Here is a 21,281-nt window from a genome sequence, read left to right on the forward strand (position 1 = left end):
TGATGCCAAGTTGAGGATGGAAATTTGCTGTGTCACAGCGGCCAAAATGAAAACACAACCTACAACGAAATGGCTTAAATGAAATAGAACTGGGCAACAGAACAGAATACAACAAAACAAAAGTAATTTATATCGTAGCAAACTGAAACAGAGCTCACGTCAAGGTGCTTTATGTTGTAGGGACAGTCACACAATGTAAGTAAAATAAATTCAGTTAACAAATAAAGTGAAAATGCTTAATGAGTAAAATCAATATGAAAATACAGCAAATGTAGGAAGTATAGGTAAATAAAGTTACAAAAAATACAACAAAATAAATAATGGTGGAATAGTACAATAAAGTGGATCTGTGGCATAAATAGCTCAATAAATTCCCCAAACCAAAATAAAATATACTGCTTCTAGAGGGAGTGGTCGGCATTTGATTGGTTGAATCAAGTAACAGGTGAGGTGTTATTGGTCCGTGGGGAGGGAGGAGAACTACCATATGGTGATCTTTCTCATCTTACTGACCCCTTAAAGCTGAACTGAACCCTTAATGATGTGGAAGAGGCAATCAGAGAGGAAGGTTATGAGAAGAGCAGGGGTCACAGGAAGGGAAGAAGGGAGCATTGAGATGTGGAGGCTAAGCAGGAGGAGTGAAAAGTGGAAGGAAATAAGAATTTTCCACAAATCTCAGTCATTAGAGCCTCAGCAGCACTTGAACCAGCCCTGCTGTATGTTGCTGAGGCCTCAATCAGCTGATTGGAGATAAGCTGTTGCAGAGAGTAGGGAGCAGAGGGAGGTCACGGGGAGGTTAAAAGGGCAAAAACAGGAAGACGAGGGTGAAAATGCAGCGAGACAAGAGAGGGGAGGATGGATGAGAGAGGAGGAATGAAGCACTCGAGATGAAGGAAAAAGGGGGGAGGGAAGGAGCACGCTGCTGCTCGGGAAGGTGTTGAAAGGATTGACCCCTGAACCTTCGGGGTCACACACTCTTAGTCATTTATGTTCCCCCTCCTTCTCCTCCTGCTGCTGCTGCTGCCGCCGCCATTTGATGATATTTTGTTTGCGTTTCTATTAAAATGCAGAAAGGACACAAGATTAAACAGACACTCTCGAACTGTTTTGTGTGTTAAAATAAGCTGTGTTGCGGCGCTTTGAATGACAAGCTGTCGGGTAGAGATGTGGATTTAATATCAGAAAATACAAACACACACACACACACACACACACACACACACACACACACACACACACACACACACACACACAGTCTGATTGTTAAATGTTTGAGAATGTCTTGTACTTCCACAGGCACACGCTTGTAGCACTTTCATTTATTTTTCTAGCAAACCTGGACGTGGAATCCCATTTGCCCCCCCTCCACTATCCACTCTTCTCCCCTCTTTCCCTTTTCCACCTTTAAGGCCCACAATTTTCCACCCGCTGTGGAGCAGCGGCGAGCCCGAACAATACTCCTTTGTTACACTCGCACACGTACCGCACGTTGACAAATGTGGGCAGAGCTGCGATGGATGTAAACACGGGCCTGAAGCCCAGCATGTTGGGCAGAGACGAGGGGAAGGAGAGGCGAGGTGAGCGGCGGTAGCAGCCAGTCCATCAAACCGGTCAGACTGGGAACTCTGAGCTACAGCACGACAGCTGGAACAAAGCAGCTGCTCTAACAGATCCTTGAGTCTTTAAAAAAATTTTTTTTAGAGAGCATTAACATATACAGGCAATTCGTCTAGTAGGTCTTTTATTTTGAAAGTTCCCTTGCTTCTAACCAACTACTTCTGCTCCTTCTCAGCTTGTTTTTCTTAAATAAAGTAAAAATAGTCGAGCATCCTCTTTGCAACTAGGAAAAACATGTAGCTGCTTGGAGATTGAAGTATTTTTTTCTGTACTTTTTAGCCTTTATTTTGACAGGACAGTTCTGAGTTGACAGGAAAGCTGTTGCACGCATCAAAATATCCAGGCCTCTGCAATAGCCTCACAGCATTTGGGTCACATGCTCAGCCCTACTAGCTACACTGGTGCCACCAAATAGTTGTGGAGGTTGAGCATGCAACGCCTTCAACCTCTGAGCCTCGATTGGCAATCACACAGGTCACATGGTGGAAGTTAGCCTCTCTCCAACAATTGCGGTCCGCCTCGGTCACTCTCACAGATTGCTGAAGCTTCATTACCTTCTTTCTTACCCCTCCGGTTTGGAAAAACCTGCCAGAGATGTAAAGTTGCAAAATCGTTCTTCTTTACCTTTCTTAAAGGGAGACAGGGGCGTAGAGGGCAATGTGTGATAAGAGCTATACATTTGCTAAATGAATTTTTTTTGTATTGAATATGATATAAAACTAGTGACTGAGACTAGAAATCAAACAGTGTTTTCTCAAAGACTTAAAAAGAAATGAAAAGTCTATTTCATGTATACACTCTTATTGTTGGATTATGTTACACACCGGCCTGGGGGGGGGCTGGAGTGCAACACAAGAAAAATAATAAAAAGAAGTAAATCACACAGCCACAGCTTTACAATGACTAGTCGTTTTATTAACTTGACAGGTAGCGAGCGTCAGGGTGGGCATGGCCAAAACAACAAACAAAACACACTGGAAATGAATCAGAACTAACTTACCTATAGTGAATCAACCCCAAAAGAAAATACAAACCTCTAACCTGTCTCCCTACCTGAAACAGGAGAAAAAGGTTGAAAAAGAAACGGCTTCCCACCCCTACAGCTACCATGTCCAGATATGACTCTCTAAACTGTTTTTACTGCAGCCCAGCTCTGTCACGCGCCACGAAGGGCCCCAAACGCGCAGCTCACTGGAAACAGGAAGTAGTAGGAGGGGCTGCCGGCCCAGTCAGGTCCCAATTTGTAGCTGGCCTCATTCCCTCTTCCACCAATGGTTAGCCTCCACCTGGAAACAGGCTCACAGAGTACAAACAATGCCCCCGCATGGTGTGGCAAGTAACAGCATGGTGTGGCAACTAACAGCACCACACGGCAACAATGACCTGGGTCATAACAATACTTATAATAAACATGGGCTGAAGTTTCAAATAAAGGGGTCAGGGTGATGGGATGTTGGGCTATAGTGGAGGAAAATGTCTATAAAGAGATCAAAAAGATGAAGAAAGACTGACTTCTTGACCTTTAGCAAGCAGATGTGTTTACTTCAGTAAAGGTGGAAAACTTATGCTCAGTCACGCTCACTCCAGTGGGAGAATGTAGTAGTTTATTTATGAGGGGAACCTGCTTGTTATACTTTTTTGTTGTAATTACACTGCTGATTGGTGGATGTGCATATAAAACAAAGATTCACATAATGAAGTTGGTGTGTGAACAGGTACATTCTCAGTATGGTCATCTCAGACAGTATAGAGCGCAGGAGTAGACAAGCCCCACCCACCAGTTCCTCACACCCTCTGTTTGTGTGGGGCAGCCAATCAGAAGAAAGCTGGTGCCATGGACATAAATAGTCTGTGAGCAGTTACTAGAAACATTTCTGTCTTTCTTTGTTAGCAGGTTTTTGGTCGGGTTCATGTTGTTGTAATTTATTCACGTCTGATCCTCGTGCTGTCTGATCCGTTCTTTCTTTGATTCTCTGCTGGCTCCGCCTGCTGGTGTTCTTCTCTCTTTCAGCTCCTCTCTGTTTCGTTTATCTCTCCTCACCTTCTCTGGTGATGTTATATTGTCGCACAAACGCACGCACTGATCTCAGCCCGTGTTTCTCACCCCGTGTTTCTCACCCCGTGCTCACGCTCTCTCAGGGACAGCGAGCGCTGTATAATGCAGAGTTCACAGCGGTTTGATGCCTCTCATTTGTTGAATACACATTGTTCCACTGAGGGTCAAACTGGGAATTAAAAAACTCAGTTTTGTCACCTCCAAACAAGCTCAACCTAGTTCTGACACACTACTAGGGAGAGCTTTATTTCTACCATTCACCACATTGTTTGTTGGTATCTTTGTTTTCAAAGGGCACGGTTTAATCAAGGGAACGACTAAAGAGTGTAGCTGAACATGATGCCAAAATCCACTCGATTTTTCACATACAGCACTTTAGATCTTAATTTTTTTTAACAATTACTTTTTTGTTGATATTGTTTTTTCTTTATTTAAGTTTTGAAAAGGAGCGCGGACAGATAAAGCATGAAGGACAAGGTTGTTTGCAAACCTTAGAAATACAAAAGGGCAACAGACGGAGAGCGAGAAAGGAAACTGTCCTTTATGGCTCAGTGACACTAGAGTCAAAATATGACGGCCATCGTATTATATTCATATTTGGCGACTGATCGCAGGTAATTGTGGCGACCATTTTAATTGCTACTTTTAAGGCAGTGGCACATCCAATCAGAAACTAACAGCAGACTGACTCTTGTCGCCATTTCATTGCCGTCATGATGCACCGAAATCGGATTGAAGGTGGCAGTTGTTGCAGACCTGTCTTCAAAGCGGCCGTTTCAAAGATGATGAGATCACAACTAATGTGACTGCAGCGTTAGAGAATTGGTTAAAGTATAACATTGGAAGCTAATCATGGTATTGATTATTAAAATCCTATCTCTTTAAATAACTGAGGCAATGGACTGCAGGGAACATGAACATAAATGTAATTTCTGAATGTACAAATTTCATATTTCTCAAAAGAAACTGTACCGTGAGGAGGGACGCCTTCAACATCGTTTGTCTGATCCCAGATGGAGGGCTAGCATGAACACAGCACACACTCAGTCTGTGTTTTCTGGGACCAGGTGATTGGCAGTGGGGTTAGGCCTCGAGGACTGGACTTGTTCCAGGGTATCCAATAGATGCTCTGTGGCATTTGGGTCGGTGCTCACTGAGCTGTTCCTGAGCATGTTTTATTTTACGATGGAGCATATTATACTGCTTGGTGATGCTGTTGCTTTTTGCCATGAGCAATGCTGGCACCCTATGTTTCCAACAGAACAGTTGTGTTGTCATAATTAAAGACAAAGTGTATTCATTTATTTTTGAAGCTGTCAAATGTCAAAGTTGGTAAAACAGTGGTGTTTTTGTGTTTGTGGTGTATTTTTATTCCTGTATCTGACCTCCTACAACAGTAACGTCAGCTGGGTAGATATACGTGCGCTGGTCTGGTCAGTAGCTCAGGGAGCTTGTCATGTTATCTGCCCACTCCTGGGCCTTTATCTCTGAGCTCACCGGTTACTGTGGGATCTGGATACGTGTGTGTGTGTGTGAGAGAAAGAGAGAGAGACTTGTGGTCTATCTTAGCACAACAGAGATAAGGGAGAGAGAGCTTCAGTGTAATGGGAGGAACAGATACGAGATGGTCAAGTTTAGACAGCCGATTCTGTGTCTCTTGCGTGGGTACTTTTTAGTTTGATGTCTGAGCGGTGACGCTAGCCAGCCATCAAAGGCAGCTTCCCTATCTCCCTCTTACTCACGTATGCACTAACATGACCTTCTCCATCCTCATGTGGGTCTACCCTTTTGATTTTGTACCTCATTACATGAGTTCTTCCCCTGTTGTCTACCAACCTCGATTAACCTGAAACACTGAGTTGTATGCTTCTGTCGTTGGCGCTTCACAGGCTATACTTGCAGTCCATCCGTGCAGCCGTTCTTACCTCCAGTTTGTGTTTTTAGGGTTTGCGTGATGTGTTTGAGAACTACTACAGAAAGCAAAGGAGGAAACAGGCCCGTCTCGTACTGCAGCCCCACTCTAACATGGTATGACTCCGCACCCTCACTTTGTGTGTTATTCGATGCACTGTTATGTCCACACACTCCTAACTACACTGACTCCACTCTAGCCCTGCACACAGACACACTCTCAAGGCCTCAGTCACACAGGCCTAGACTGGCTAGTGACCCCCTGGCAACCACCAATGTATACCCCAACATGTTGGCCTGTGGTGGCTGACTTTCTACTGGTCAAATACTACTCTACTGGTTAAACTGGTCAAAAAAAAAAAGGTATATGGTGCTGCAAAGGAAACCTTCTCATGATTGTTTTGGACACCTTAAAATTGGGCTTAAGGTAGAAAGATCACAGAAACATGATAAACTGAGGACTGATGAGTTTGTTTAGTGTTAAGAACAAAAGGCAAATACTTGCCCAACGAAATGAAACTGCAGAAAGTGCAACACAAACCAGAAACTGAGAACATTCACCTTCAAAGTAAAGCTTTTGCCTTACTGCTACAACCGGAGGGTTTCAAGATTTGCAGCTTTTATTTGAAGGCGAACATTAAATACACTGAAATTAAATGTAATTACCCTCCTGTTGCAGGACTCTATTATAAAGCCTGCACCAAAACAAAATTGTTATGATGAAAAATACGACAACCTCACATAGAATTACAGTCAATGTCTCTGTCACTTGAAAATGATGAACAGATGTTGCTAATGCATAAAACAAAGAATTTAGATGCATATATTTGATTTTCTCTGGTATAAGTTTGTTTCCTGTTATTCTGATATTTGTATATTTTCACATTATTAGTAACTTTATGTATTTCCTCTGCTGTTGGACTCCCTCCCTGTTTCTCCCTCTGTTTGGCCTTTGTGTTGTTATTTATTTCTAGCATGAAACTCTGGAGGGATACCGGCGGTACTTCAATCAGATTGTTGGGTAAGTTCGTCCACCCGCTTTTATTTATTTCCTACCCCTTGAAGTTTTTCTAATTTCCTTCTTTAATTTCACCCTAATTGAAAGTGAACTTTTGCCAAAATGTCGGAATGAAAACGTCTGTTTAGAAGTATTTGTAAATATTTTCAAAATGGCTCGTAACAGATTTCCACCGACCGACCATCCGCCCGCTCATTGTGAGATTTCTGTGTACCTTGGCAGAGGCGGAGGAACGTTTGAGTGAAAGCAAACATTCAGCATTTAACAGCACCTCATTTCATTTCTTCTGAGTGACTTTTGACCATTTGACATCTTTTCATCTCCCCTCCTCTCCAGCTGTTATTCCTGCCCCCTTTTTTTCCCACTCACACCCCAGCCTCCTCCTCTTCTTTACTGTCCTCTCATCCGTCACTCCGTCCCACTTCTATGTTGCGTCTACACACACGTCCGCTCTTTCTCTCTCACATGCACACAGCAGTGAGGATTGATAGTGTGTGTGTGATGGCGGTTGGCGTGTTGCTGTTATTCCTTCTGTCTGTCTTGCTGGAGCAGACGCTTCTATAAACACTGGACATCAGCTCAGGCTCATGCACTCACCCTCAGGTCTGTTATTCCCATCTGAAGTGCTGGAAAGTGCCATCCTTTGTCTGTTATCCACTAGTGCTTCTTCATCCATGTCTCCCACCCTAATATTCTTTCATCTGCTCTCTCTGTTGACATTAAACACTTCAAAATAACTCCAACTAAAGCTTCCTTTAATATCTGTATTTAGTTTTTTATGTAATAGTTGTGCATGCCCACAAAACCAGAGTTATTATATATGTTTAATTAGTAACTGTCTGTTTATATGAGGAAACTTATGGGGGCTGAAACTGCCAAAATAACAAAAACAAAAAAAGATTAAATGGATGCATTAAATTACATCAAAGTTTATTTTTAAAAATCTGTATTTATTGATTTTACCCTTTTTATTTTTTTACATTAATCATGTTTTACATTTGTTTCATTCATCACGCCATGTTTGTCTTCCAACTTACTAACTGAAGATTTCTCACAGTATAAATGGCTGCCTCCAGGAGACACTCATTAGAGAGCAGAGGCGCTCGGCTCATCCATTTGAAAATGATACCGTTCACTGATGAGCCAATGAATAAGCAAACAGAGAAATATATATTAATGTAATGAACTCAGTTGTAAGTTAAAAAATGCGTCAACTAATAAAAACGTATGTACGCTGTTCAAAAAAATGAATGCAACACCCGATCATCAGAGTGCAACAATAACTCAGTTAAAATTCAGCGATATCAGTGTGTCCTGTTAAGAAGTTTGAAGTATGGTGAGGCAATTTTTGCTTCTTTGGAGCAAATCAAAGTGACACAGTTGCTCTGGAGAAGTAACAACAGGACAATCCTCTAAAAAATGGATTGCAGGTGGTGGACAGTCACTGTCCTTATCTTCTTATCTTGGGTTTGGTATTAGTGTCCTTCTCCCTGCTGCTACCATGAGTTGCTACCAGGAGGGCATACAGGTTGCACATGCTTACATGCCAACAGGTTTGCTGTCTCTGCTAGCACAGTCTCAGGTGTGGAGGAAATACCAGTAGATGGGCAGTTACATGAGTAGAGCTTAAAAGGGCTTATACCAGCAGCTGCAGCATCATCTTCTCCTTCATGGAAGGAGGAACAACTTTACAACTGTACAGCAGAATAACCTTCAGTGCTACTCACGTTCAGGTGTCTCACCAAACTTTCATAATTGGACTCCATGATGGTTCTTAAGTCATTGAGTGGGATCTGTGCAGGTCACTGATGAACTTCAGAATTGGCAGGTTCTCTTCACAGATCCGAATAGGTTCACACTGAGCATGTGTGTTAGATGTGGAGACACCATAGCAAATGTTAAGCGACCTGCAACCTCATTCAGTATGAACAGTTTGGCCCTGGGTTAATGTTAGTCTGCAGAGATAGATCCTTGGAGAAAGTTGTCCATAGGACGGGATAAAAAAAATTTAATATGTAAATTGGATTGACCTAATAATTGCGTGTCTAAATCAGGTTAAATCACTTTCATGGATGTGGTACATTTAAAATCAGAATTTGTACCAAAGTGTTTTCTGGTTGATGCTTTTAAAGCATAAATCCAACATATATGTAAATCAAATGAAAACCAAAGCTTCTTAAATGTGAAGCTGTTCTGTATCAACATATCAACAATTTTTTAAGTTACAGTTATTCTTTCTCAATGAGTTGACTTTCTAGGGAAATTTGTGCTTTGTTCCGCTGTGGTACAAAAGTGCACAAATCTTTTAGTTTCTTACATGAAGAAAAAGCTGGAAAAAGTAAAAATCTGTTGAAGAGTGAATCTCATCATATTTATTCCCTTCAGTAATAGCAAAGAGAAAAGTAACCATGCATAGCCGGGCCACTGATCCGACCACAGTGCGGCTCATTGTGGCCTGGCAATGCTCGGTGGGCACTGGTTTGAGTTAGACGTGTTGTCAGTGGATGTAAACCAAAGTCACTTTGCAGGCGATTTGATCCGTTTCACACAGGCATCATTTCAAGACAGCAGCACAACGTGTGACTGACGGATTTGTTGCTGTGCTCAGATATCAGCATCTTCGCACGCCTGGCTGGGCGAATGCGCCGTTTGCCTGGCTGTCATTTGCACTTGCAAATGATTTTAAATCAGAGAAACATGGCAGCTCTTCTGGAAAAGTTGTCAGAATTGACTCGAACCATCCCAAAGTAATCTCAGGGTGAAAATAAGCCACACAAGTGTTTTTCTTTTATTTGAGATTGGGGATATCTCTGAACAGTCCCTTCCTCTGCAGTCCAGAAACATGTTTTCATTTGCGTTCCTATTGCCTAATTATTTTTAAATCATTTTGCAGCTGATTTTAAGGATTGTTTTCCACAAAAACATCTTGTAGAAAAAAAAAATGGATCACAAAGAGAAAGATTAACCAAAGAAAACCATTTGTCATAGAAAAGATCAGCAGCTTTATTTTTATGAAAACCAGATTTCACATTTCTCTGTTGGACATGATGGAAAATACAGTTCTTGTCAAGAGCAGCAGATGGATTAATAAACTGAAACCTAATCTAGATCCTGGTCTTTTAACTGCTTCGCTTATGTGAAAGTATTTCTAACCTTGGTCCGGAAAACATGACAGTACTGTTATATTTGCAAGAGGCAGTATTAGAATCAGTATCACTCGATCCTCCAAGACAAAATAGTTCCAAAGCCAACTCGGTCTTTCTTACCAATGAGTCTGAGTAAAGCTAACACACAGCTGGACTTGTTGCCGTCTTCCACAAGTAGTTTTTTCTTGCTTTCTTCTTTATCTTTGTTGTCTTCTTGGTCTTTTTTTTTATCTGCTTAGTCTCCAGCTGCTTAACTCGTCCTTGTCTTGTTTCTTTCTTTTTTTCTTCTTCATCTTTTTCCGTCGTCATTGTCTTCGCCGTCTACAGGATAACCTGGAACACCGTGTGCTGCCGTATTCTGTCCGAAGAGAATTGCTGTATACCTTATCAAAAGAAACTAGTACTAGAATTTCATTATGAGTTTTGGTGACATCTCTAGAGCTTACACCAGTAATATCCATGTAACCTTTATTGGTTGGCTAAATAATTAAACAGGTATTGTGAAGACTTCCATACAGTGAGATGTGTTGCCACCTGATGAACCAGCTTGTCCTAATTGGAGGGAGTTGATGAAACTGACTTTTCTCCATGTGACATTTAAAATCTTGTGTCTCCATAGACGCAGCATCTTGACCAGGCTGAACATGTTTCATGTTTAGTCTTCTTTATAAAGACGTTGTTCTGAATAGTAACAAGTCAACTTCTTTTAACTGTCATATTTGATTTGCCGCAACAAAATCTGTAAGAAATGGCACGTAAACATTAGTGGCATCTCCCGTTAGCTGCTTCAGTGTTTTGCCAGTTGCACGTTTCCACTGGTTTTCAGGTCTAGTTGAACAGAAGGAAAGTAGCTCCTGCACAAAAGGGATTAGAACAACGGAAGGTTTTGTATCACTGGCTTTGATTTGTGACATTGCTGCTAAGCTTTTAGGTCTTTTTTTTGTTTTTTGTGGTGCATAGGGGACTAAACAGAAAGCACAATTCAGTTCTGTAACATTCAAGAGGAGGCAGACTTCTCTACAGCACATATATCAGAAACTGGGCAGCCAACTCCAGAACAGTCTAAAGGATAAATGTCACTGCAGCTCAGTATTCTGCCAAATATGTGAATCTGATTTAGGGGTGGACTGTCCCTTTAAATCTGTTCGTATATCCTTTCCAAAGTGCACCTAAGACGAATCCAATTTGAATCCAGGAAACACTCCTACTCAAATATTTTTCAAGTTATATCTCATTTATTTAATTTGTACAAAATCTGAAGTGTAACAAGGACAATTTGCTGTTGCGCTGGAGGTTTCAGGCCAAGCTATTTCTTGGATGGTAATGGTAGAAACACTCTGGCACCTAACCTCCTGGTTTTTGTGCATATTGAACTGTAATATAACATGCAAATTAGTGCGCTTCAGTGAGCTAGGTGGATTTGGACATAGCCCGGCACTCAGTATTTATACAAAGCTAAGCTAACCATGTCCTGGCTCCAGCAGGAGTGGTATTGTTCTCCTCCTCTTACTTTTGGCAGGAGCGTGATTAGGTATATTTACCAAACTGCCTAAGTAATTCCATCTGTCTCTCTGTTCTCCTCGCTTGCAGCTTCTTTGTTGTGGAGGATCACGTCCTGCACACCACACAGGGTTTGGTCAACAGAGCATACGTAGAGGAGCTCTGGGAGTTGGCGCTGTCCAAAATAGTCGCTGCCCTGAGGACGCACTCTGTGAGGCGAATCACACACACTCATTAAATACGAAATGCATGTTTCCACAAAAGTCTGAAATGACACAGACACACCCCTCCCTCCTGTTTCCTTAGTCATACTGTGACGACCCTGACCTGGTGCTGGATCTGAAGAACCTCATTGTCCTGTTTGCTGATACTCTGCAGGTATGTGTGTGATTAATTCCTAATATTTCACTTCGAAAGGAAGGAAATCCTCTCGTTCCCTTTCGCATCACGCTATATGAAATGCTGTTGTGTTTTTGTACTTCTTGTTCAGTTATCTTGGCACATGTCTCCTAAGATATTTGACCCCAGAGGCCCGTGATTCTTGTTCAAAGCATGTTTTGTAGTTTTTAAAAAACAGACTGCTGCCAGTCTCTTAAAAAAAGAGACTTTCTGTCTTAATTCGTCCGTTTTTAGAAATGGACCTTTATCATGTGCTGTCAGTTTGCGCTCCATCCATTTATTTTCTGGCTGTATTTATGAACTAGCCTGGATGGATTGAGTGTGATGTATGAGAGGATGAAGGGGAGATAGAGGGGATGTGGGTGAAAACCGGATGGGAGAAACATTCAGAGAAGAGTGAGGCACATTAAAGGCGGGGAATGATGAATGTGTGGTTCGATGTCCAAAAGTCATTCATGTACAGAGATGAAGTGCTGCTGAATGGCTAAATTTCTACTCATTGTTTATGTTTGAGGGCGTTTCTGTTTTATTTTATTATTATTTTTTGGAATTCTTCTGTATTTCTTCCAGCAGAGAGGAAACTATACCATGGGTTTTCTTTATACCACACTCTCAGTCTTATGTTGAAGGCATGTTGTTTTCCAACCTCATTTTAATTGGTCCTTCCATCAGTCTTTATTTTGACATTTCAGACATTTGATGCAAAATATTGTTTTGAAAAATCAAATAATTATGTGTTTAATCTCATCCACCTGTATCAACTTAAAGTCCTCCTAGACCGAAGTCTTGTCAGACAGCAGCCCTGTTAGCCAGCTATGTGCTGTCACAATCTTCCCAGGAACATGTCCCAGTAAAAACACCCCAAGGTCAGATCGTTCAATGCTCAGAGAAACTGCAAAAAACCCAAGAGCTGCAGCTTAGACTTTACGAGCCTCAGTTAGCTCATAACAGTGCAGTTACAAAAAGACTAAACAAGTATGGCTTGCTTAGAAGGTTTGCCAGAACAAAGCCACTTCCCTCTAAAAAGAACGTGACAGCACAGCTTAAGTTTGCAAAGTTGCATCTTAGCAAACCACATGTGCCACATCTGGAGAAACCCAAACACAGCATATCAGCATAAACACCTCATACCAGCTGTCAAGCACAGTGGTGGAGGCATGAATATTTGGGCTTGTCTGTCTGCTCCAATCTCCGTGGAAATATCCTTGGACAAGATACTAACCCCAAAATTGCTCTCTGATGCATCCATCCGAGTATGAATGTGTGTGAATGTTAGATAGAAGCACTTATGCTAAAAAACATAGTGTGTAAAGGGATGTGAGTGAGTGAATGAGGCAAGTTGTGTTAACCATTTGAGTGCTCAGAGCAGAGAAGTGCCATATAAAAACCAGACCATTTACCATGGTTTCACATGCAGCTGCTCTTCTTTCCCTTCTGCAGGGTTATGGTTTCCCTGTGTCTCAGCTGTTTGACATGCTGCTGGAGATGAGGGAGCAGTACGGAGAAATCTTACTCAAGAGATGGAATGTCACCTTCAGGTAGCGAACGTTTTGTTTCCACGCTCTCCTGATAGCTGTTTTTCAGTAGCTGGGTTCTAAATACTCCAGTGTGTGCCGCACTGACCTTCACCTCTCTAACGATAAGGTCATGAAGCTCGCACACACATATTTGTGCAGCAGCGCATGTCTGTGGGAAACGTCCTGGTTTTGAAGTTTTACAACCAGCCAGAGGGAGGAAGTCCGGAACATTCTCTGCCCTTCAATGGGTACTACCCCCTACAAAACTCTGAGTGTGAGAGTGCGTGTTTGTATTCGGGCTAAACGTGCCATTGTTTCAGCACTGCTTTTGTCCAATGACACCAGTGGGACTTGCAGCAGTGAGAACGGACAAACAAACACACACTCCCTCTCTCCTTCCTCCATCTTTCTCTTTCACACACACACACACATCGTGGAAGCCACAGGAATTTTGTGTTGTATTGTTGGGGAGAGGGAGAGAGCGCGCTCCGGTTCACGGCCTCTCCATGGAACGCTGGAACGTCCGAACTCTGGAGTGCCAAAAAGACGCGGGGGTGGTGAAAGAGGGCAGGGTGGTAAGAAAACCTCAAGAATTAAAACGACCCCCAATGGGATGATTGTTTATATGTATCCTCTGTGGGTGTGGGTGTGTGTTGACCTCTTTGGAGAAGATGGGAAGTTATTTACCTTTGATTTATTTGTTTCTTTGCCCTCTGCAGGCAGGTGATAGACCAGGACAACTACAGTCCAATCCCAGTCTCAACGGAGGAGGAGTACAGACAATACACTTCCCAGTGTCCCTTTCAAGACCCCGAACTGGAAAAGGTAGAGAACATAGACGATATAAAAGTGTGCAAAAAGAGAAAATATACCCTGAAAAGTGCTGCATGTTGCTTCTTGCAGTCATGTCAGTTTAATTTCTTCGATGGAAAAGCTTCTTCCCTTTAGGAACTCTCAAGAAAAAACTACCTCTATGCTTGAACTTGCTCAAGTTAGCTTTTGTGCAGTATGTGAATTAAAGTTTGAGTAAAATCTCACTTAATCTCTTATTTTTCGCCCCATTTCCTCCAGCTTCCCTTCCCAAAGAAGCTTCCCTTCTCAGAGTTTGTACCAAAAGTCTACTGCCAGCTAAAAGAGTTCATCTACGCTTGTCTGAAATACTCTGAGGACCTTCATCTCAGGTACATGCGCCGCATGCATACACTCCTCTGCCACTGACAGTCCTGGTGTCAGAGTTTAGTGCTTTTGATTTTACAGATGCTTCTATAAATAGCATGGCAACACTGATTAAGGACAGCCAGCTGAAGGTGAATAGATTTGTTCTGTTCACCTTGAATCTGATTTTTCTGTGGGCAGCAAGCAAACAGTGAAATGCATTCAGTGACAGTCGTGGTTTACAAGAATCAGAAAGGATTGTAGCTCCAGATATGAGTCACTTCAATAAATCTGTGTTGGTACACATTTAAATGTACATTACTGTGCAAAAGTTTTGCGCACGTCTCAATTGTATATATTTGAGAAGAGCTTGAAAGTCAATATTTAGTACGGCCACCTTTTATTCTTCAATAAAGCCTGAACTCTCTTAGCTTTCTTGTGATGTCTTTAAGTAGTTCTCCAGACTACTTGAAGGATATTCAAAGTTCTTCTTTGGATGTTGGCTGACTTTTGGTCTGTTCTTTGTCAAGATGATCCCGCATTGCTTCAATAATGTTGACCCAAGTTTGAATTCATCCCTCTGTAAGACCTGTTGCCACTAATGTTCTTGTGTAATTTGGCATAGTGCAGCCGTTTTTCCCTGTTTGGCACAAAATAAAGAAATGAGGTGTTGTTCAAGACTTTTTCGCACAGTATTGTCTAATAGATCTGATGCTATAATGAAGCTTCCCAAAAGGAAAGGAAATACAAATGAAATAGATAAATATGCAGGTCTCTGTGTTAAACCTCAGGCTCACAGCATTTTCATATCCACTAGTGCCAGTTATGCTCTGATCATCTCCCACATCATTCCAAATAGTTATACATTCCTGGTAGCACAAAAGAAGAATAATTTTTTTTAAATTAGAAGTCTTATTGTCTTATCAAATTAGGTCTTTGTGATTCATTTAAATAGTTTACTCCCCACATTATTCACTCTGTAAGAGAAGCTCAAAAAATATATGGAAAAATAGATGAAAGCTGTTCAGTCGCTAAGGTCTGATTTGAGCTTGATTCAGACTTTAGACGAATAGAAACAATAGAAACAAACAGAATGCTAGGACTCCCCCCCCCCCCCCCCCCCCCCCCTCCCCCCCTCGTTGCTCTTTGCTGTGGTTTATTTTGTTCCCTGGGGGCAATCATATTTAGGTTTTCCGCTTCTTTTTACATTCACTCACGTCCGTTCTGATCGTTTCAAAAATCTCACCCCAGGAATTTGCTGCTGTTTGTGAGTCCTTATATTGATGCTATGATTCTTATTCCTCATGTTGAGGAGATGATTGTTATTCTCTGACTGAAAAATTCCAAAACTCTGGGGAAAAAGTAGTCGGGATTGTTGGGAGCTGCGTCGACCCAAGTTGTTACATTTCTAGGAAGGTGCAGCTTATAGCCCAGTGTTTCAGGGGAGATCGTGGTGACAGCGTAGCTACTGTGCAAATTTCCTGCTGAAGCATAAATGTCCAGAAACTCATCACTTCACCTACAAAATGTCGTCTCTCATCACCTCACAAAAATCATTTACAGTAAAAGATTTAGATGAGAGCTGATTGTATTAGCTGTCTTTAGTAATAACAAAATCTGCATTTGCAATGACTGCACACTGATGCGGACTCATCAGTCTCTACCATTTAGTTGGGTAACTATCTATAGTCTGTAGTACTTATAAAAAAATCGTTCAAAAGTCATTGAAATGGGCTTTTGTGTGAGCAATTATTCATATTTATATATTTTTTTTTATTCAGGCAAATATTTTCACCAGGTCAGGATCAATTGTTGCAGCTCAAACGATTCAGATTGACCACAAACTTCAATGCCTGCACACCTTCTCCCATTCATTCCCACTGACACGCACACACAAACACTCAGCAGACAGCAGACGCCGTTTGGTTGATTGGTTCTTTCCATTCTGACCAGGGGTTTTTGTCTCATTAGATCTGGCTCGAGTGGGATACAGCACGCACACACACACACACACACACACACGCACACACACACGCACACACACACACGCGCACACACACACGCGCACACACACACGCACACACACACACGCGCGCACACACACACACACACACACACACACACACACACACACACACACACACACACACACACACACACACACACAGGACCACAACTCTGCAATCAAATGCAGCTTCTGTTCTGAAAAGGTTAAATGGTAAGCGTGTGTGTGGGTTATGGTTGATGGAAGAATTAACTAAAACAATGCAGCTACTTTTCTACTGAGAAGAGGAGCAATCAGGAAACAACTTCCGCTGTCCAGAGGGATTCAGCAGGCCTGGGCCTCAGCCAGACACACACACAAAAACAAAACACAAACACACACACAACAAATTTCCCGCTTAATGTAAAAGCTAAAGATCCTCACTTTGAGCTTGAAAAAGCAGAACAAAGAACTGAACATTCACTTCCAGAATAGCACGGACTCTGGGTCCTTCAGTTTGAAACACATTATTAGAGTCATGTTCCGATTTGCGTTGTGCGTTCCAAATGAATAACATTTTTTATTTGTACCTGTAACTCTTTGAGTCGTATAGCTTTAATATTTTTGTGCTCTTGTCCGCTTCTGTAGACGAAGCTCTACGAATGTTTAGTTGCTCCTTGTGCGTATGTGTGCATCAGTTGATTCTCCCAGGGGGCTGGGAATTGGGGAGGTGCCATTGATCCGTGACCGGGGGAAAAAAGGAGACGACGGCCGGAGCAGGGATGATTGGGGATGGGGGAAAAGAAAAAAGAAAGTCCAAGGCATCTAATTAAAGTCATGGGTTTAGAAAAGCAGAATAGTTTTGTGTTTGTGTTAGAGACAGTTTAGTCAGACACCATCTTTGCCACAGATCTGTGTGAAAATGAATCAAGCTGAAGAAGCCTGTGTCTCTGGCACTTTCTAGAGCATATGAGCTCTCTGAAATGCTAAAAATTGGAAGCATGAGCAGAATTCACTGGAGCACAAATAGTAGAAGTAGTAGTCTTCTGTATTTGTTGAGGACTCGTTCCTACAAATACAGTCTGCTTTGGTCAGATTTATTGGACAGTTGAAATGATTCTGTGTGCGCGTCTGGACTCTTGTGTCTGAACCTGTCAAAATGTTCCCGACAGATGTTTTTCAAGTAAAAGTTTCTTTCTGGTCTCTTGCTGACCAGACAGCACTAATCGCTCTTCTCAATCAGAGTAATGACTCCACTGTTTGACCTGGCTGGATTTTTTTTTATGGCCGTGCACACCCTGCTATCTGGTTACTGCAGTGGCATGCCTTCCTGCCTGTTTCAAATAGACATATACATGGATACACAGATCCGGAAGCAAACGGGATGATGGTGCAGGATTTTGGTCACTGATCCCAAGCACCCCCCACACTCCGACCTCTGACCGTAACCTTCACTTTTATAATTTGGTGGAAAGTGGGTACACTTGCAGGCATATGTGCGAGTGTACTTTAGTGCCTCCATGTGTGCTTGTCTTCTCCTGTTGTTCTAGACTTGTGTGTTTCAGGCAAGCTGGCATAGTAGCTATAAGGATGATATTTTTAGCCTTGGGGTTGATAAAGCCACCACTTTGGTCCAAGTTCAAATATCGAAACATTTACCCAATAGTTCTGCATTTCCGCACAATAGACTTTAAATAAAAACTGGATCTACCCACTGTGATGTTACTCACTATTATGGAAACTACCTCTTTTAAGCTACAATTTGAACATTTTGCCAATCACCATCATTTTTTTTTCATGTTTTATAAAACCTGGAGGTGACAACTGAGCTATACCGACTGTTCTGACTAACAAATTGAGGTCATGACATACTTATTTGACTTGCATGGGAACCATTACCTACTAGTTCAAAAATCTATGCATTCCAGGAATTCAAACATGTTCATGTGCTGTGAAAAAGTATTTACCCCTGAATAAATATATATTTGTTACACTTAGAGTTTTAGATTATTCAGCAGAGAGCTGAGCTTTGTTTTAATTAATTATCCACAAATGGAGAAAAGTTGAACAGTTGTGAACCTTCGCAGGAGTGAATGGGCTTCCAAAATTACTCCAAGAAAACATCGACGACTTATCCAGGACGTTGTAAAAGAAAAAAAAAACCATTGCACATTAGTACATTGAAATAGTTAAGCAAAAATGGCATCCATGGAAGAGTTTCAAGGACAAACCCACTGTCAAACCAAAAATAATACAAAGGTTCATCTCACATTTGCCAAAAACAAATCTTGATGATTCCTCAAGATGGAAAATATGTTGCCTACTGTTCGAAAGCCACAGCTGTTATGGACCAGTCAGCTCTCTATAAGCCCTGGCTGATATGGTCAAACTTATCGGTGTGTTAGGTGTGGAAATATATCGGTGGTTTCAAATTGATATCTACTAAAAATCTCTGTGTTTGAATCTCAGTGACCTTGACCTTAAGGTCAGTTCACTTGTCATTTGAAAATCTTGTGTATGCAATTACTCGAGAAGAAAGTCACTTAGGATACCATCTGGTAGGAGGGTGAGGAGTCCTAGTTGCTGTTGCCAGTATTTTGCAGAGTTTTCTAGCACTGTTGACTTTAGAACTAACTAGTAAATCGTAACTACTCAATCTGTGTTATCAAAGCATCTAGTAAAAGACAAACCTGCCTTTCCAATAACTCAAATACAGACTGACGTCGTACTGGTGCTGATTTTCAAGCTCTTGCATCACCTTCTCCCCAGTTCGTCATATCTTCCATCCCACATCTGCAGCATCTGTTCACTGCAGCATTCATTAAAAAAAAATGATGGCCTTAGCTCTGTCACTATTCTTTTTTGTTACTTTCTGTCTTCCCAGTTGGTGTCTGTGTTTAAGAGATCTTAAGTTGGAAAGCATTTTCTCTGGCATTACTCTGTATTTTTTCACGTATCAGTGGACTTGCATGCACAAGACAATTATATTTGTGTTCAAAGATAAGTATGATAAGCTCTAAGAACTAATTTATTTGGAGCAGCTGTTCTTTTTAGGTGTAGTTCTGCAAGTTATTAATCTTCCCATTTATCAGTTTATCCAAAGTTCTTTGTGTTCACTATTAGATATGAGTTCATTGTGCCTGTTCAGGTAATATCAGGTGCAAAGAGGCTTTTTTTTGTCTGGATGTCTGTCAAACTCAAAAAACACTTTGGATTGAACATGTCAGACCCTTGGATGATACGTGTATAGGAGGCTGTTGTTTGAACTATTGCAGTACTACCTCAGAAATTCTATTATTTATATTCAGTTTGGAAATGATTGTATAGTCTATCGTGCCAAGGTAGCTAAAGCAGACAACTAAGACATAATTATAGGCCTGACGAAGACCTGAGTGTTGGACTGGCAGGAGCTTGAGTGATGAAGGCTGTGCAAGTTTGACGTTTTTGGAGGAGAAGGAGATGAGGTGATGTTGGCATGAAAATATGTGCGAAAGACATCAACCTGTAGCCTAGAGGTAGATCAGCGGGAGCTGTTAGCCAGAGGATGGTGGAGCTCATGATGAACCAGTTGGAGAACAGTCTGGAAGTTGAAAATGAGAACTGCTGCCACACAGATGCCCATGAGCCGGTCCAGTGGAAGAAGACTGTGGGTGTGAATCTGTCAAACTGTGAATATGAACGAGTGTGTTGCTGAGAAACGGCATGCATGCTCAGCCAGCCCATTTGAGGTAAAGACTGGAAAGAAAACAGAGGCGATTGTAGATGAAAATGTCAACACTTATTGGCCACATTTTCCCCACAAATACAATCAAGTGATTCAAAATTAAGCTGCAGATGTCAGTCTTGTTCACAGGCAGGTATTTGATTGCAAACACTTCAAGCCGCTGTGGACGTCAGAGTGGTAATATTTCCAGAGCAGTGCTGGCACGATAACAACAGGCATGAGCACTTGCTTATGTTTGAGACTGGGAGAGCTGAGTAGTTCTTTGACATCGGTCAGTTGGAAGTTTACCATGACAAATGTGTGAATGCAAATAGTCTGGATTGCCTCAACCCATTTTTGATTTCCAGGGGGTGTTAACAACAGATGTAGACAATGTACACAATGTTTCTGGATGCAATTGGATAGACCTGCACCAAGTCCGTGAAATGGATCGTGGGAAGTAACACGGCATTAGAGAACAATTAGAGGTGTTATATGGAAATCGTTCTGAATTGTAGAGGTCTGCAAGAAGAAATGAATCAAATTCATCTAAGTGACACTAGACGTAATTCCTAGTGATGAATCGCCAGATAGCATTTCAGCATGGAAAAGATCCATCTTGTTTGTTACATTAAAAAAATTATAAAGAAAGCAGTTGTAATATATCGTCAGACAGTGTTGGGTGTAATGCGTTATTAAGTAACGCGTTACTGTAATTAAATTACTTTTCCACTGAAAAAGTAGAGTAACTGATTACTGTTCATTTTTAGGCTCATTTTTAGGTATTTTAATTACAGTTACTTACAATGTACTTGCGTTACATTGTAAAATAATTAAACTGGCTGAATATCATTATTTAATTTCAATAATTTATCTTCTAAAGGAAACTCTGCCGCTTTAACATCGTTGTAGTGCAGCTGCACATCATTTCGCGCCAGTTTGCTGCATGGTCGTATTCTAAAGCGGAAGATGTCGGACTCGGCTGAAGCGAGTGGCTGTTTTATGAAATGGACATATTCCCGTCTCTTCACTTTTCTGAAACAAGCAGACAAGAACATTACAGTAATATGTAAAAACTATCAGCTGCTGTTAATAGCAGGAGTAATCTACTGAAGCGCCTGACACGAGAGCATAGACGAACACTTCTGAGTGATCCTTGTTCATCATCCATGGATAACACCGCGGCAACTCCTGCTAAGCAGGCAAAACCTAATTTTACTTCAGCAGCACAGAAAGCGTCTGAAGGTGAGCTTAAAAAATGATTGCAAGCTACAT

At 41.6% G+C, this 21,281-nt stretch overlaps 1 protein-coding gene across 2 annotated transcripts in view; it reads left to right on the forward strand.

Annotated features, from left to right (window-relative positions):
- The window catches only part of exoc6b (exocyst complex component 6B), a 130,406-nt gene that overhangs the window by 44,638 nt on the left and 64,487 nt on the right, over positions 1 to 21,281 (forward strand). For both annotated transcript variants that reach the window (XM_084923582.1, XM_084923583.1), the window contains exons 9-15: positions 5,618 to 5,701; positions 6,559 to 6,605; positions 11,339 to 11,459; positions 11,555 to 11,626; positions 13,088 to 13,185; positions 13,884 to 13,989; positions 14,236 to 14,345. In XM_084923582.1, the coding sequence (XP_084779708.1) occupies positions 5,618 to 5,701; positions 6,559 to 6,605; positions 11,339 to 11,459; positions 11,555 to 11,626; positions 13,088 to 13,185; positions 13,884 to 13,989; positions 14,236 to 14,345 (638 nt within the window). The remainder of the gene's footprint in view (positions 1 to 5,617; positions 5,702 to 6,558; positions 6,606 to 11,338; positions 11,460 to 11,554; positions 11,627 to 13,087; positions 13,186 to 13,883; positions 13,990 to 14,235; positions 14,346 to 21,281) is intronic.

This window comes from Perissodus microlepis, chromosome 3 (genome assembly GCF_051167445.1).
Source record: "Perissodus microlepis isolate ML-2025 ecotype Zambia chromosome 3, ASM5116744v1, whole genome shotgun sequence".
In the NCBI taxonomy this organism is placed as follows: Eukaryota; Metazoa; Chordata; class Actinopteri; order Cichliformes; family Cichlidae; genus Perissodus; species Perissodus microlepis.